The 15,883-nt window shown below is 40.5% G+C and overlaps 1 protein-coding gene across 1 annotated transcript in view; it reads right to left on the reverse strand.

Annotated features, from left to right (window-relative positions):
* Nucleotides 1-15,883, reverse strand: part of LOC113026024 (collagen alpha-1(I) chain) — a 125,192-nt gene that overhangs the window by 25,618 nt on the left and 83,691 nt on the right. Inside the window, exons 31-37 of the mRNA XM_026174418.1 lie at nt 15,304-15,348; nt 11,250-11,303; nt 10,485-10,538; nt 10,336-10,389; nt 3,963-4,016; nt 3,626-3,679; nt 2,040-2,084 (exon numbers count right to left, since the gene is read on the reverse strand). Coding sequence (XP_026030203.1) covers nt 2,040-2,084; nt 3,626-3,679; nt 3,963-4,016; nt 10,336-10,389; nt 10,485-10,538; nt 11,250-11,303; nt 15,304-15,348 — 360 coding nt within the window. The remainder of the gene's footprint in view (nt 1-2,039; nt 2,085-3,625; nt 3,680-3,962; nt 4,017-10,335; nt 10,390-10,484; nt 10,539-11,249; nt 11,304-15,303; nt 15,349-15,883) is intronic.

The raw sequence follows: 15,883 nt of genomic DNA on the forward strand, positions 1-15,883 counted from the left end.
ATGTTAAATTGCCTTTAAAACTGTCAGTTTGCGACCTTATTTAATATATTTCCTCACTTTGTCTCTCTGACAGTTTTTTCGTTTGCTCTGGTAAATATGCTATTAGCAAAATATCTGTAAATCGAATCTTGTTGGGCATGCTTTGTTCAGCTTATCACACTGATCATCCCAATTTAGCAGCAGGCTATTTTAATGATTAATGATGCTAGTGCTCATGCTGAATTGCCTTTAAATATTTACTGCAATTCTGTGAGGCTCTTTGGAATGTTTTTCTTCTTTTTAGCTTTCAGTTTATTCTAATTTAGGCATACAACGTATTGTTTGATGAATCACAATGCTGTTGCTAAACTAAACTAAATTGCCTGTAAGCCTGTGATGCCGTTTGGTATTTTTTAACATTTTATTTCTCTGACAAAGTTGTCCTTCTGCTCAGCAGGGGTTGAGCCAATGGATGATGGTGTCAGGGATTGACGATGGTTAAAGTGACTGGCGATAGTTCACCAACAAGGTGAACACATTGTACAACAAAAGCATGTACACCTCCAGTACTTGGTAAAATGTTCCTTAGTAACTTGTACCTCAACCTTTGGATAGCCATCAACAAGTTTCTGGTAAAAAAGGGAAAAAACACCCCCAAAAAACAGTTTCTGGTATAACTCTGGCTGGATATTTGACAACTCTTCTTGGCAGAATTGGTAGAGTTCATTTAAATTGGTTGGTCTCCTGACATGGATGCCTCTTTTAGCATTGTTCATAAATTTTCAATAGGGTTGAGGTTGGGGCGTTGGGAAAGCTATTCCAGAAGCTTAATGTTATTCTGCTTTCCAAACTGAGTTTTGATATGAATTTTGGATCATTCTTCTGTTGGAACAGCTAACTGTGTCCAAGTTTCAGCATGATACTATCATCACCATACTTGACAGTTGATACAAAGCACTTAGCTTTGAAACCCTCACCTTCCCTCTTGTCATTGAGCCTAATAGCTCAATCTTTGTTTCTCTGACCATGAAACTTTTCTCCAGAAGGCAAATGGATTTTCCATGGTGGCAGCTGCTCAATTTAAGCTGAGCATGAATGAGTTCATTTTGGAGCAGCGGCTTGTTTCTTGGTCAGCACCATCTTAGTAAATTAAAACTCTGGCTGTGTACAGTGATGCTGGTGTTTCAGCACTTTCCAGTTGGTTGTTCCTGGGTTTTCTTGAAAATCATAAACAATTTTCTTTATATCTGAGGGTGATATATGGTTTTTCTTCTGGACCTTAGCAAAATGGCGACAAATCCAAATGTCTTGTACCTGTGTACAATTGTTTGAATGAATGAGCTTGGAATCTGCAGCTGTTTAAAAATGGTTCCAAGACAGCATCCTAACTTGTGTAAATCTATAATTCTCCTACTTAGATCTTAATCTTCCTTGGACTTTCCTATAACTCTGACTATTGGTCAGTCCAATTTGAGCAAATCCATTTTATGCTGGCAAAGACAAACTACCAAACTAGCTGTAGTCATAATCATAATCACTAATGAAAAGTTAATAGGCCTTTGCCTTATGAAGTTAAAAGACGTCATGTTTGCCTACTGGTGGTGGTCAGAGGGCCCGGTGGCGCCAGTGTCCAGCAGCCTCGCCTCTGTCAGTGCGCCCCAGATCAGCTGTGGCTACAATGTAGCTTGCCATCACCAGTGTGTGTGTGAATGAATGGGTGGATGACTGATTGTAGTGTAAAGCGCTTTGGGATCCTTAGGGACTAAGTAAAGCGCTATACAAATACAGGCCATTTACCATCATCATAATTATCATCATCAAATGCAAGAAAACAAAAGAAGGATATTTCTGACTGTTGGGCTGATTTTTAAATCAGGGTTTAATTGCATTTGCAGAAATACTTATTCATCTTGTGTCCTTTTTTATTTTCAGTTTATTATTATTATAAATTATGATGTTTAATGTGATGGTTTCTCAAAGTGATATTTCACAGAGACACCAGAAACTTAACACTTACAACCAAATTATAAGATAAACCACCTTGTGAGGATTTGTCTCACCTGTGGTCCCCGGGGTCCCTTCTCTCCAGGAGGACCTTGCAAACCCTAAAAAAATGAAACAGAGTTAGATCATGCTCCTTATATCTGCATGTTTAAAAAACACTCACATCACATTGGTTGTTTTCTGTGGTTGATCAGCTATGGGATAAGTGGGTAAAATATGTTAAACCTACAAAACTGGATATTGCTGATGTCTTAGGTGATCAACAGTGTGATCTTATTTATGTATTTATATTTAATTATTGTTATTTTATCTTATTTATTTATTCATTTTTATGTGGGCACTCCTCCAAAATTGTAGAAAGTTCACACAAGCTGTAAAATCTTATGATTTACTGACATTGTACTAGTTCTATTACTTGATTTGTAAAGATGAATTGTTATCTGCAGATGAAGATTTTTTTTTAAACTGTAATTTTAGTGATCTCTGGCTGTAAAGATGTGTTTTAGGTTACTCAGTTTCAACCTGTCCTGAATCTTTAACCATAGCTAAGCTAGTGTAACACCAATACAAACTAAACACACTTAAAAGATATTATGTTCTTTAAGTATCTTTAATGATTTTATGACCTGTAATTGACCTAAAAGCACATGTTTAAAAATTTAAGTTAACTTTTTTTAACTTATCTAAAAACACAATATCTTCTGTCTGACACATCCCCTTGGTTTGTTTACTTGTATTTTGTTATTCTCAGTGAGAATAAAACACTAACATTTGTATGCCTGATAATCTTTGGAACCTTAACCTGGGTTTTTCTCTACCATGATGAGTGCAGCTTTAAATGCCTTCAGTGATGTGGAACAATGACGAGTTTAAGACATTATTTAGCTTTCAAACTGAGCTCAAACTGCCTTATTTCTATGACACATTGATTTCACTGCAGTGTTGGGCAGCCATCTGTGTAAGTAAAAAGTGGCTCCAATGACACTGCATAGAGTGCTGGCAGCTTCAAAAAACAGTCTCACTTTCACTACTTAAAACTAACTCTTTCCATGCACAAGGGACCTTCTTATTCCTAAATCTACCAACAAAAAGACCGACAGTGATTTATAGGGTAAACAAACTTTGGCAAGAACAGCACAGATTTTGTTTTTTCTCCCACAACTTAACCAAAACTGAAAAAAAAAAAACATATGAGTCAAGTTGAGGTAATTATTTTGTACCATTACAGAAAAAAACAATAAACAGGGAAGATCAGTGGAGTACCTATCTGAAGAATTAAGCTGGCATTTGATGTGTACAGTTGTGGCCAGACGCGAAGACAGTGATTGGAACAATTTATTTGTCCTCTTTCAGCTGAGCCTGCCACATCACTTACTTCGCCATTAGATTTTCCTCCAGAGCTCTCAGTAAAATCAATCACTCTGACTTGTTTGCCTCCATATACTGGCAGTCCCTGTAGACCAGCTGCACATTTCATCGGTCTATTTTATTTACCAGCCCCTTCTTGGTGTGACCCCACCATCTCTTCTGCTTTAATCTAATCTGCTTTACAATACTCAGTCTACCCCTCATATACCCCAAATAGCTCCCAGGGGTTAAAGGTTAGGAAATAAAAAAGCAAAAATAAACTGCAGACACTTACTGGAGGTCCAGGCTTCCCAACAGGACCGGGTAATCCTCGTAAACCTGGCTCCCCCTGGTGCAGAAAAAAGAAAAATAATTTTATTGTGATTGTTTCTGATAATTGAAGCTGTAAAGTTACTTCCAATCAAAAGATTTTAACAGCTTTAACAGAACATTTCTGTACTCACCTAAATGTCAAAAATATTCTAGTCAAAAATCTTTCGCTTGCCCTTTTCATAGCTGAGTCCCTCACTTTTAACACAATTTACCGACTCATGTACGTACAACAACATCTTTCGTCCAGTTCCTATATGAAAAAGGACAAGGTGAGATAGATGTCAGGAGGATGATCTTACCCTCGGTCCTGTGAAACCTGTTGGCCCACGCATTCCCACAGTTCCTGGGATACCCTAATGACAGAGGGAGACACAAGACATTATTACTACTATCATTTCAGCAAATATGGAGCTGAAGGCTCTTGTAGGCTTTTAGCGCCATACCATAATTATTTAAAGATTAATTATTTTATTTCAGGATATACTACAATGTTCACGCGCATATTTGAAATCATTCAAAACTAATAAAAGCTGTTAGACACAACAGCTGTGACTTTCTTCCCAAAACATCTGTGTATTGTGTTCAAGTGATATGAGCTGAAGTCCAACTAGGGCCGAGCTGTATTCTCATGTAATACCAATTTTAACCACTATATCAAACAAAAGGCCTGGGGACCAGAATTGGACCAGCAAAGGTTACAATCTGACTAATTATATGGCTTCGTAAAATGTGAAAGAGAACAGAAATTTCGGATTTTTAATTGTATGTTCATAGGTTTTACAGCTTTTCCTACTGATAAAACCTCAACCATGGCTATTCATGCTACACCAAAGCGGTCAAATTATGGTTTTCTGTAATTTTACACATTTACTTTTAAAAATGTAAGGTCAAAGAGTCGTGGCGACAGATTTCTTTCTTTCTTTCTTTCTGGAAAAGCTATAAAATACACTAAAAAGACTTGTTACAGAGTATAGCATGGTGGAAAAGGATGGAGAGAATCCCCCACTAAGCTTTTGGGTTGGCATTACTTTAGATTTTGTTTTGTATTAATTGCATGCTTTGGTGTTTCTTTGTGTTTGATGTGAGGTGTGGGCCACACCCATGTGGGAGTGGAGATTCTACTCTAGTCCAGCTGCCAGCTATTTGGAGTTGAATACAGGGAGCAGCTGATTGGGGAGGATTGGAGCCCTTTTCTATAAAGGGGAGAGGAAACAGGAAGTAGGTGTTGTCGTTGTTTTTTTTTTTTTAGTAGGACACTGGTGTAGCAGGGAAGCCTCGAAGATCCAGAATGAAGTGTGCACATTTTAACGGAAAAGATTTTTAACCTGGCCTGGTTTTGCTTTTAAAATAATCTGAGGATATTGGAGGGAGGACTCATTCTTATTGGGATGTGAGTGGATGTGCTGGGAGGCAGGAAAACAAACACTGGACTGGAGACTCTCTGTGCCCCTGACAAGGAAACTGGACCAGTTTTGGGGAAGTTCCAGCTCCCAGGATGTGATGTGGAGACCCAGCCTTGATGAAGTCAGGCCTGAAAAGGTGGATGGCTCCTTTGACCACCTTTCCCCTGTCCTGACCGCGGTGGCTTTGGGCCTTGTATTCCTGGCCAGAGTTGTGTCTTCAGCCAGTAGTTTTTCCCGGAGAAAGAACAAATAAATCTTGTGTAACCCATTACAGTGTGCGTGTGGTGGTTCGTTACTGGTCAATATTAGAGCTACTACTTTCTTGTACGGAGGCCATTTTGGGCCTTACGTAACAGACTGAATATACTTCAGAGCCAAGCCAGTCACCTTCAGATCGGCAATGCTGCTGTCAGGGTCTCTATTCTTCTGTTTTGTGTTGTATTACCTATTCTTCTGCTCTCTGTGGATGACATTATAGCTACCTACGTTTATGATCGAAACACCTTATTTCAGATCAAATCAGCAATAAAGTCGATGGATAAATATGGGAAACACTTTGGAGGCTTCCCTCCACCACTTGGGTGATAAGCTGATGCCCATAACCTCCCATGGTTGCTTGTGTCAGGCAGAAACCGGAGCTGCCATTCCTCGACAAAAAGTTGCCGGAGGAAGCGAGGAAGGAGAGCGGGCATCCAAGTGAGATTATGGAAATTTAGGAATAACGCTGATTTAGCATCCTGCTTGTGGCTCCCAACATTGGATGTTTTAGCTAAAACAGACTTCTAGCTGAACGCATGGCTTCTCCTCACGAGTTTCATAAGGACCGTCTTACTGTACCGCGGCTTACGATAGAAGGTAAGAAGTCCCGGGGATCGTGCAGGGCAAACCTGCGCCAAGCCTCTCAGGATCTAACCAGAGATGTTTCAGCCTCGCCAATTAAGATGACCCTATTAAATTGTCGTTCAATCTCAAACAAGGCATTTGTTCTTAATGATCTTTTTATTAGGAATAACCTGGAATAACCTGGATTTTTTATTCCTATCGGAAACTTGGCAGCGAAGTATGGAATTTGCTCATTTTAATCAACTGTGCCCTGCAGATTTGTCTGTATTTGTCTGACCACACCACAACTTTCTGGACGTGGAGGTGGGCTGGCTGTTATTGCTGGAAACTCCTTTTTCTGTCATCTTGTGAAGACCCCTTCTTTTAATTCTGTTGAGATTCAGATGATGAAGATAAACAGGAATAATCCCTTCCATGTGATCATAGCTGGACTGGCCATCGGGCGTACCGGGCATTTGCCCGGTGGGCCGATGGATTTTTTTTTTTCTTTAGGAAGGGTATATATAATGAAAGGTGTTGGATTGGCCAATTGGTCATGATCGACTCTGGGCTGGACCAATTACAGCCGAGGAGGCCGGATGCACCCCCCCCCCCCTTGTTTAGCGATCACGTGACTTTCGCGCATTGCATGCCGGGAACTCGTGACAAAACAATCCAAGTACCGCAGCAAACGCAAGCATTTGCAGCACCGCAAAACGTTCATTCTCCGGTTCCAATACCTTCTTGTTTTTCTTTGCCGCACAAAAAAGGAATGTACAAAACAAAAGGAGAACAATGCCGGTCCGTACAAAGACAGACTCGACGAAAAGACAAAGAAAAGATACGAGGAAAAATCAAAGGAGTGAAAGGGTCAGACCCTTATGAGTGGACAAAAGACATCAGCGTGCTGCCGAACTTTCACCACGCGCAGATTTATAATTACACGGTTCTTGGAGTGAGTGCATACACTCATGAAGTTTAGTAACTTCAGGTCACTGCAACAAGCCCAGGTACAGTTTACCGACGGATGGGTACAGGACCTTGAAATGCACCGTGTAGAACGAAAGACCATCGTACGAACAAAGGTAAGTTTACCAGTCTCACAAATCGTCGTCATAAATACACATTCGTTAACCGTTTATTAATATAACCTTTGAGCTCAACGGTAATTAATTAGCAGTGGAAATAATCTCTGGTTCATTACAGAAATGTAGCAGTGACAACAATATTGTATGCTGTAATCGCACTGGACAATTAGTGATACAAAACAACTGTTTTATCTTGTGAATAAAAGTATATGTTTTTGTCAGTGTACCATGGTAATAACAGAAGCGAAACGCAATATTGTGTCAGGACAATTTACTATTTATGCACAATAAATAAAGGAGCATAGCGCGACAATTTCTGTTCAGCGCCAGACTTGCTTGTAACCTATATCACCAATTATGTTAAGAAACATGACGTATTAACTACTACAAAACTCTGACCTTTGTGGGAATGCCTGGAGCAGACTAACCTGTGAGCTGGAGTGTTCTGAGACGTTATATTTGGTATATCCAGACCATCCGTCGGCTCTTACTTCGGAAACATGGCTTAAAAAAAATTTCTCTTCAACGACGTAATCCGATAAAAATAAAAAAACGATCTCTTTACCCGTCGGCTTCCTGTGGCTGTCATGCGACCGGCTATTGCAGTTAATAATAATACAACAGGTTCTTGGCATTTTTTGGGTTTCTTTTTATCGCTGTGTAACTGAGTTCAATTGAAAGCCTGCGTGCGCTAGTACCGCTTGCCACAAGTTCCCAGAATCCTTTGCGTTTTACCCCTGAATGACGTCACATTTATCCTGGTGGGCCGGTCTCTAGTCAAAATGCCCGGGCCGATTTTTTGTCCCAGTCCAGCCTTGCATGTGATCTCAATCTATAGACCACTGGCACTAGCGAGGAGTTTCTTAGTTGACTTTCTATCCTCCACCATCAAGCTGAATAAAATCTTTCTGCTGGGGGATATTAATGTCCATGTTGATGACAAATCATGCCACACTGCTTCTGAATTTCTTAGTCCTTTAGACTCCTTTAACTTTACCCAACACGTAACTGGGCCAACACACAGCGGTGGCCACACCTTAGATTTGATTCTATCACTGGGTCTGGATATCGGTCCAGTTTGTCGTGAGGACATTTTTATTAGTGATCATAAATATCTTTTATTTGATCTCTCCTTTATTTCTGACACACTGCCCTCTGTTCATGTGAAGCATTCACGATTAATTACTGACCCTTTAATTCGCAATGTCAAAATATTCTAGATAAAGTTGCTCCTCTTAAAATCAGGAAAAGCGGCACTACCAAATCCCTGCCCTGGTTCACAGAAGCTATTTGCAGCTTTAGGCGAATTTGCCGTAAAACTGAGCGCTTGTGGAAAGCCACAAAACTTGAGGTTCATAAGCTCCACCTAAAATAACTATTATCTACCTTCAACTACATGGTGAAAGATGCAAGAGCCACTTATTTCACTAAACGACTTGCAGTAGGAAAAAGAAATCCTAAGGTTCACAGTACAGTAAGTAACATAGTCTCTCCCAAACTCCGTGTACACCTGTCATTTCAGATAAGGACTGCAATGACTTTCTAAGATTTTTCCAAGACAAAATCAGTAACCTAAGAGGAAACTCAGCTCCCTCAGATAGTCCCTTCAACCACGATCTTCCACACCCTGTAATTATGGAATCCCTTCACCCAGTTTCTTTAGAAGATCTAAAAGAAATACTGATCCAAATGAAACCCTCAATGTCCTACCTACTTCTTTATTTTGCAAAGTTTTTGACACCATTGGGCCCTCTGTGGTCACACGGATAAACTGTTCCCTACTGTCTGGCTCTGTCCCCAGGTGCTTTAAACAGAGTGTTATTCAACCTCTGCTGAAAAAGCCGAACCTGGATCCGACTCTTCAGTCAAGCTACAGACCCATCTCAAAACTTCCTTTCATTTCTAAAATATTAGAAAAGGTCGTTTGGTCCCAAGTAAAGAAGGCACTGGAGAAACATAACATTCTTGATGACCTTCAGTCGGGATTCAGAAAGTCACAGTCCACAGAAACTGCTCTCCTCAAAGTCACAAATGACCTTTTGATGGCCGCGGACAGAGGCGATTGCTCAATCCTTGTCCTATTGGACCTTAGCTCGGCCTTCAATACCGTTGATCATCAGATCTTAATTCACCGCTTAAATCATATGGTGGGGATATCTGGATCTGTTTTGCCTAATTTCTGGCAGATAGAACATTCATAGTTTCGGTGGGAAACCTTTGCTCAGTTGTAGCTAAATTGTCATGGGGAGTTCTGCAAGGTTCAGTTCTAAGCCCCCTATTGTTTTCATTATATATCCTTCATTAAGGCCGTATCATTAGTAGCTTCAAAATTATTTCCTACCACCTGTATGCAAATGATATCCAATTATACATCTCCTTTAAACCCTGGGAATTAGACAAATTATTCCCTCTAATGGACTGTCTTAAAGAGATTAATGGTTGGATGACAAACAATTTCTTGCAGATGAATGCAGACAAGACTGAATGATTGATCATTGCCCCAGAGAGCATCAAGCCCCAAATTAGTCAATGTCTGTGTCCTTTTCATCCTCAATAAAAGCTACTGCTCAGAACCTCTGTCTTTTGACGCTCATATCAAGTCTGTGACCCGCTCCTGCTTTTTTCATTTAAGAAACATTGCCAAACTCAGGACTATTGTATCCAAAGGCAAACTGGAGATACTTGTCCATGCCTTCATCTCCTCTTGTTTAGATTACTAACGTAACGTACTCTTTTCTTGTCTGCCTAAGGTTTCCCTAAATCACCTCCAAGCAGACCAAAATGCCGCAGCAGGGCTCCCACAGTCATAAATTCTCCCATATCACCCCTGTGTTAAAATCCTTGCACTGGCTTCCAGTTGGGTATAGATATCAGTTTTACTCTTACATTCATGTCCCTACAAGGTGAGGCCCCCACCTATATCACTGAGCTTCTCCAACCCTACTCTCCAAACCGGATCTTTAGATCCACTGATAGTGGTCTTCTAACCATTCCACGGGTCCGTTTGAAAACAAAGGGGGATTACGCTTTTCAACCCCTGGCTCCAATACTGTGGAACAGCTCAAAACACATCTGCTTAGACAGGCATTTAGGTAATATTCATGTGTAGTATACTCTTTTATTGGATATGTTACTATACCCTCTTTATACTGTTTTATTGTTTCAATTGATATGCTTTTATTCCCAAGTGAAGCACTTTGAAATAACTTCCTGTTTTAAAAAGTACTATATAAATACATTTTACTGACTACTTTTACTAGTTGTTATGCTAAACTTGTGCTGCTTATATACTGTATGTACATACATTTTGTTTTGAAATGTAATGCAGGCGGATTCCTTGCAGCAGAAGAATCACTTACATACATGCCTACAGGGCCCTGAGGTCCCTCAAACCCTGGCTTCCCTGTGAAGCCCTGAAGAAACACATTAAAAACACAAAAAAACATTAAAACAAAACTTCTCTGTAGACAGATATCACAGAGGTCATGACTACTATTTGCAGCCTCACCCTTTCTCCTGGGGGTCCTGGTGAGCCTGGAGGCCCCGTCTTCCCCGTTGGCCCCTGATATGTCAACAACAAGGAATCTATCAAAACTAAGACGTGGTAGAAAATGTTTATCTTATCAGCCAGTCAGATTTACATGTCATGACCTTCATTACAACAGTAACATTAAAAACAAGGATGCTGCTGATCTTGCAGGGTAAAATTTAGGACATTTTTGCAAACACAGTTATTTCCTGTTTCTCAGGAAATTATACCAGCTACTCAATATCACTGCAATATATTAAGCTTAGTTTGAATATCATCCCAATAATTATGCAAAGCAGCTATAGTAGAGTCTAAGAATAAAAAAATGGACCTGAAATGAGCACAATAGGTGCACTTTACATGAAAAACCAAGGGATTAGATAATACCTTCATACAGTTTTTGAGCTATATCCTTTCAATGACAAAGTCTTTCCAGGCTATCAAGCCTCTACACCAGGGGTCCCCAATCTCAGTCCACAAGGGCCGGTGTCCCTGCAGGTTTTAGATCTCACCCTGGGTCAACACACCTGAATCACATGATTAGTTCATTACCAGGCCTCTGGAGAACTTCAGGACATGTCGAGAAGGTAATTTATCTATTCAAATCAGCTGTGATGGATCAAGGGCACATCTAAAACCTGCAGGGACACCGGCCCTCGTGGACTGGGATTGGGGACCCTTGCTCTACACGCTACACAGGTACAGTGCTCTGTCTCTCAAAATGAAATAAAAACAAAGGCATACCGCAGAACCTGGTGCACCATCAGTTCCTCTCACTCCGGGAATTCCTTGAAACCCCTAAATAGGAAGGAGAAGACGTAATGAAGAATGGGCAAAGAACCAAGGAGAACTGCACTGATGACCTATAAAAGTGCAAACACAAAATAATGTGCAGTGAGCTGTTATACTATTAGTCTAAATTGGCTGATTCAGCATTTTGCTAATGATTGCTGAATACAGGATTTAATTATTTCTTGGCAGTTGCATTAAAAGGGATTCATGAGATGATTCATGTTTTCTCAGCTGATTGGCAGCTTTCTTGTGCTCGGAAAATCGTATCTTAAAGTACATTTAAGATAAGTACAGTATAAACATTTTAGAAAATTCTAATTTTGTAGGAAAGGTTTGGGGAAAATTCTTCCCCAAACTTGCTTTTCTCTCCTTTTCAGGGTCGTGGGGGGTGCTGGAGCCTATCCCAGCTGTCTTAGGGCAAGAGACAGGGTACACCCTGGACAGGTCGCCAGTCTGTCGCAGGACTAACACATATACACAGACAACCATTCACACTCACATTTACAACTATGGGCAATTTAGAGTTTCTAATTACCTATCCCCACTAACTGCATGTCTTTGGACAGTGGGAGGAAGCCAGAGTACCTGGGGAGAACCCAAGCAAACACGAGGAGAACATGCAAACTCCACAGAAAAGACCCCTCCCTGATGGTGGAACTGAACTCAGGACCTTCTTGCTGTGAGGCAACAGTGTTAAGGCAACAACTGCCCGATTTGCAAATAATCATCCTCTAATTTATAAATGTAGACAGACTGCCAACACCAGTTTCCGGTGTATGCACTGCTTTGCAATAGGGGATGAATTAACTGGTTGCCAACTGGTTGTATTCTCTTTATAGTCCTTCATAAAAGTAAGGTTGTAGAGTGTATGTGCACATGTGCAACTTTGCTGTTAAATCGCCATCCCACAGCATCCTTCTGTTTGTGTATGTAGATGACAATATCTTTTTTTTGGCCTTTTTATCTTATACAGATTGCATGTAATTGCTAAGTTGACCCCATTCATTCACATACTGATAGCAAATTGACAGCAGACTGGCTCCATCTCACTGCTGATTTATCATCATGTGCACCACCAAGCTCATTTCAAAGAAGACAACTGACAATGAGTGGTTAAAGACCTGGTACCTGTCTTTGAAACAACCATTTCAGAGGCAACAAAAATGCAAGTTCATTGGACACTCTCACAATAATTTTGTTAGGCATGAACAAAAATTTAGGTTTTCCCCAAGGCAAATGTAATATGAGGGGAATTATGCTTCATAATTTTTCACGACGTTCTGCCTTGACGAAAACTTAAAACCAGTGACTGAGACTGGGCTTTCACAATATTAAATTACATTCTCACCTCATGATTATTGTTGCACTATGTATAAAAAATACCATCAGCTAAATGTATTTATAACTTCATTTTATAGTGTTTATTTTAATTAAATAATAAAAACAGAAGTGCAAGAAAACATCATGAGTGTTCAAAAGCAAAAAAGCAGTTGTGTGAATTACAGACACAAAAAATTATCGTTTAATTTTAAGATATTGTTATTGCCTATGCACAGCCCTAACTGAGACTATAAACTCAGGGAGGAAACTGATTAATGAGGTCATAAAGTGAGCAGCATATACTTTTATATTATCTGCCCCTTTTTTTTCCAGCCAGATTTGCCTCCTGTTGACCATTAGAAAGAATGCATGTTGAAGGCTCTTCCACATCGACTTTTCAGAGTTGATGTCTGCTTACATACAGTTTATACTTGAGGTGTTTTTGAGACTAAATGGAATACAGACTGAATGTTTTCTATTTCTATTGACTGACACACTAGAAGCAACTTGGTCATCACAAATTGCTTTAAAGCTTTAAGGTTACCCAATAACATACAGTGGGGCAAAAAAGTATTTAGTCAGCCACCGATTGTGCAAGTTCCCCCACCTAAAATGATGACAGAGGTCAGTAATTTGCACCAGAGGTACACTTCAACTGTGAGAGACAGAATGTGAAAAAAAAATCCATGAATTCACATGGTAGGATTTGTAAAGAATTTATTCGTAAATCAGGGTGGAAAATAAGTATTTGGTCACCTCAAACAAGGAAAATCTCTGGCTCTCACAGACCTGTAACGTCTTCTGTAAGAAGCTTTTCTGTCCCCCACTCGTTACCTGTATGAATGGCACCTGTTTGAACTCATCATCTGTATAAAAGACACCTGTCCACAGCCTCAAACAGTCAGACTCCAAACTCCGCCATGGCCAAGACCAAAGAGCTTTCGAAGGACACCAGGAAAAGTATTGTAGACCTGCACCAGACTGGGAAGAGTGAATCTACAATAGGCAAGCAGCTTGGTGTGAAAAAATCAACTGTGGGAGCAATCATCAGAAAATGGAAGACATACAAGACCACTGATAATCTCCCTCGATCTGGGGCTCCACGCAAGATCTCATCCCGTGGGGTCAAAATGATCATGAGAACGGTGAGCAAAGATCCCAGAACCACACGGGGGGACCTGGTGAATGACCTGCAGAGAGCTGGGACCAAAGTAACAAAGGTCACCATCAGTAACACACTACAACGGCAGGGAATCAAATCCCGCAGTGCCAGACGTGTTCCGCTGCTGAAGCCAGTGCATGTCCAGGCCCGTCTGAAGTTTGCCAGAGAGCACATGGATGATACAGCAGAGGATTGGGAGAATGTCATGTGGTCAGATGAAACCAAAGTAGAACTTTTTGGTATAAACTCAACTCGTCGTGTTTGGAGGAAGAAGAATACTGAGTTGCATCCCAAGAACACCATACCTACTGTGAAGCATGGGGGTGGAAACATCATGCTATGGGGCTGTTTTTCTGCCAAGGGGACAGGACGACTGATCCGTGTTAAGGACAGAATGAATGGGGCCATGTATCGTGAGATTTTGAGCCAAAACCTCCTTCCATCAGTGAGAACTTTGAAGATGAAACGAGGCTGGGTCTTCCAACATGACAATGATCCAAAACACACCGCCCGGGCAACAAAGGAGTGGCTCCGTAAGAAGCATTTGAAAGTCCTGGAGTGGCCTAGCCAGTCTCCAGACCTCAACCCCATAGAAAATCTGTGGCGGGAGTTGACAGTCCGTGTTGCTCGGCGACAGCCCCAAAACATCACTGCTCTCGAGAAGATCTGCATGGAGGAATGGGCCAAAATACCAGCTACTGTGTGTGCAAACCTGGTAAAGACCTATAGTAAACGTTTGACCTCTGTTATTGCCAACAAAGGTTATGTTACAAAGTATTGAGTTGTATTTTTGTTATTGACCAAATACTTATTTTCCACCCTGATTTACGAATAAATTCTTTACAAATCCTACCATGTGGATTCATGGATTTTTTTTTCACATTCTGTCTCTCACAGTTGAAGTGTACCTCTGGTGCAAATTACTGACCTCTGTCATCATTTTAGGTGGGGGAACTTGCACAATCGGTGGCTGACTAAATACTTTTTTGCCCCACTGTATTTACCAGATCACATGACAATCAAAGGTATCCTGCGCTCCAAGTCACGCTGAAAAGTTAATCTCGGGTCTATCTACTTTACATAAGATAAGCTTTTGTTATGTCCATGGCTTTGGAAAATGTCCAACAACCACCTATTGGTTCAGTGAGTCCAGAAACATTTGCAAAAGAGTGAGTATTTATTACATTAACTATGTGTAATTATCCTTGTGATACATACACGAATATACTTACTCAGACCAGCCAATGCAGCGCTGAAAACTTTAAGTCAACACAGCTGATATGTTTAACGGGCCGGTAGCGAGCGCTGTTCTGTCTTGTTAAAACTTCACTTTTTTAAGTGTTTGTTGCCTTCTCATGAATTTATAGAACCATCTGTAATTTTATCCTGAGCTGCCTTGTAAAAATGGTAATAATGTGTTTTTATTCTGCTGAACCCTGGAGGATGTGGCAAAAAGCCAACAATGCAAGGTTTAAGGAATGATGTCATGTACTGCTGAGGTCATCCTGCGGCTAACGGCCTTACCATCGGCCCTTTAGTACCAGCAACACCAGCTGCACCTGAGGGACCCTGAAACAGAGACAGAAAATACCAACAATGCAAATTTTCCCGGCAGCAGAGGTCATTAAAAGTACAAGTGTTCAGTCTCTTAATTATACGCATCGTTAATCATGAACTCCTACACATTTTCTGAAAAAAATAAGCCGTTACACTAAATACAGAAATTAAAATACTGATTATAATGAGCCAAATGTGTTGCTGTGTAGCTCTTGTGTACATTACAATCAAATACATGTTTTACATGGGATCAGTTGGAGAGATTAGCAAACAAGACAGGGAGTTATTTCCTTCAGTACTACCGTGCTGTACAAAGACTGCCTCCTGCTGTTTAAACCAACAATTATTAGACACCTTCCCCTCAGCTTGGGAGTCAGTTTTGACAGTTTGAGGGCAAATCCATCATCACTACTTAAAATCTGTATTCAGCAGTCACACAGTTGTAAAGTGCACGATGTGCATTGTCATGTCTCTTCCCTATAAAAGACAACACTGGGTCTAAACCCAAGTGATAAAATGTTTGTGAAATGAGTTCATATATTTAAGT

The sequence above is a fragment of the Astatotilapia calliptera genome, chromosome 7 (genome assembly GCF_900246225.1).
Source record: "Astatotilapia calliptera chromosome 7, fAstCal1.2, whole genome shotgun sequence".
In the NCBI taxonomy this organism is placed as follows: domain Eukaryota; kingdom Metazoa; phylum Chordata; class Actinopteri; order Cichliformes; family Cichlidae; genus Astatotilapia; species Astatotilapia calliptera.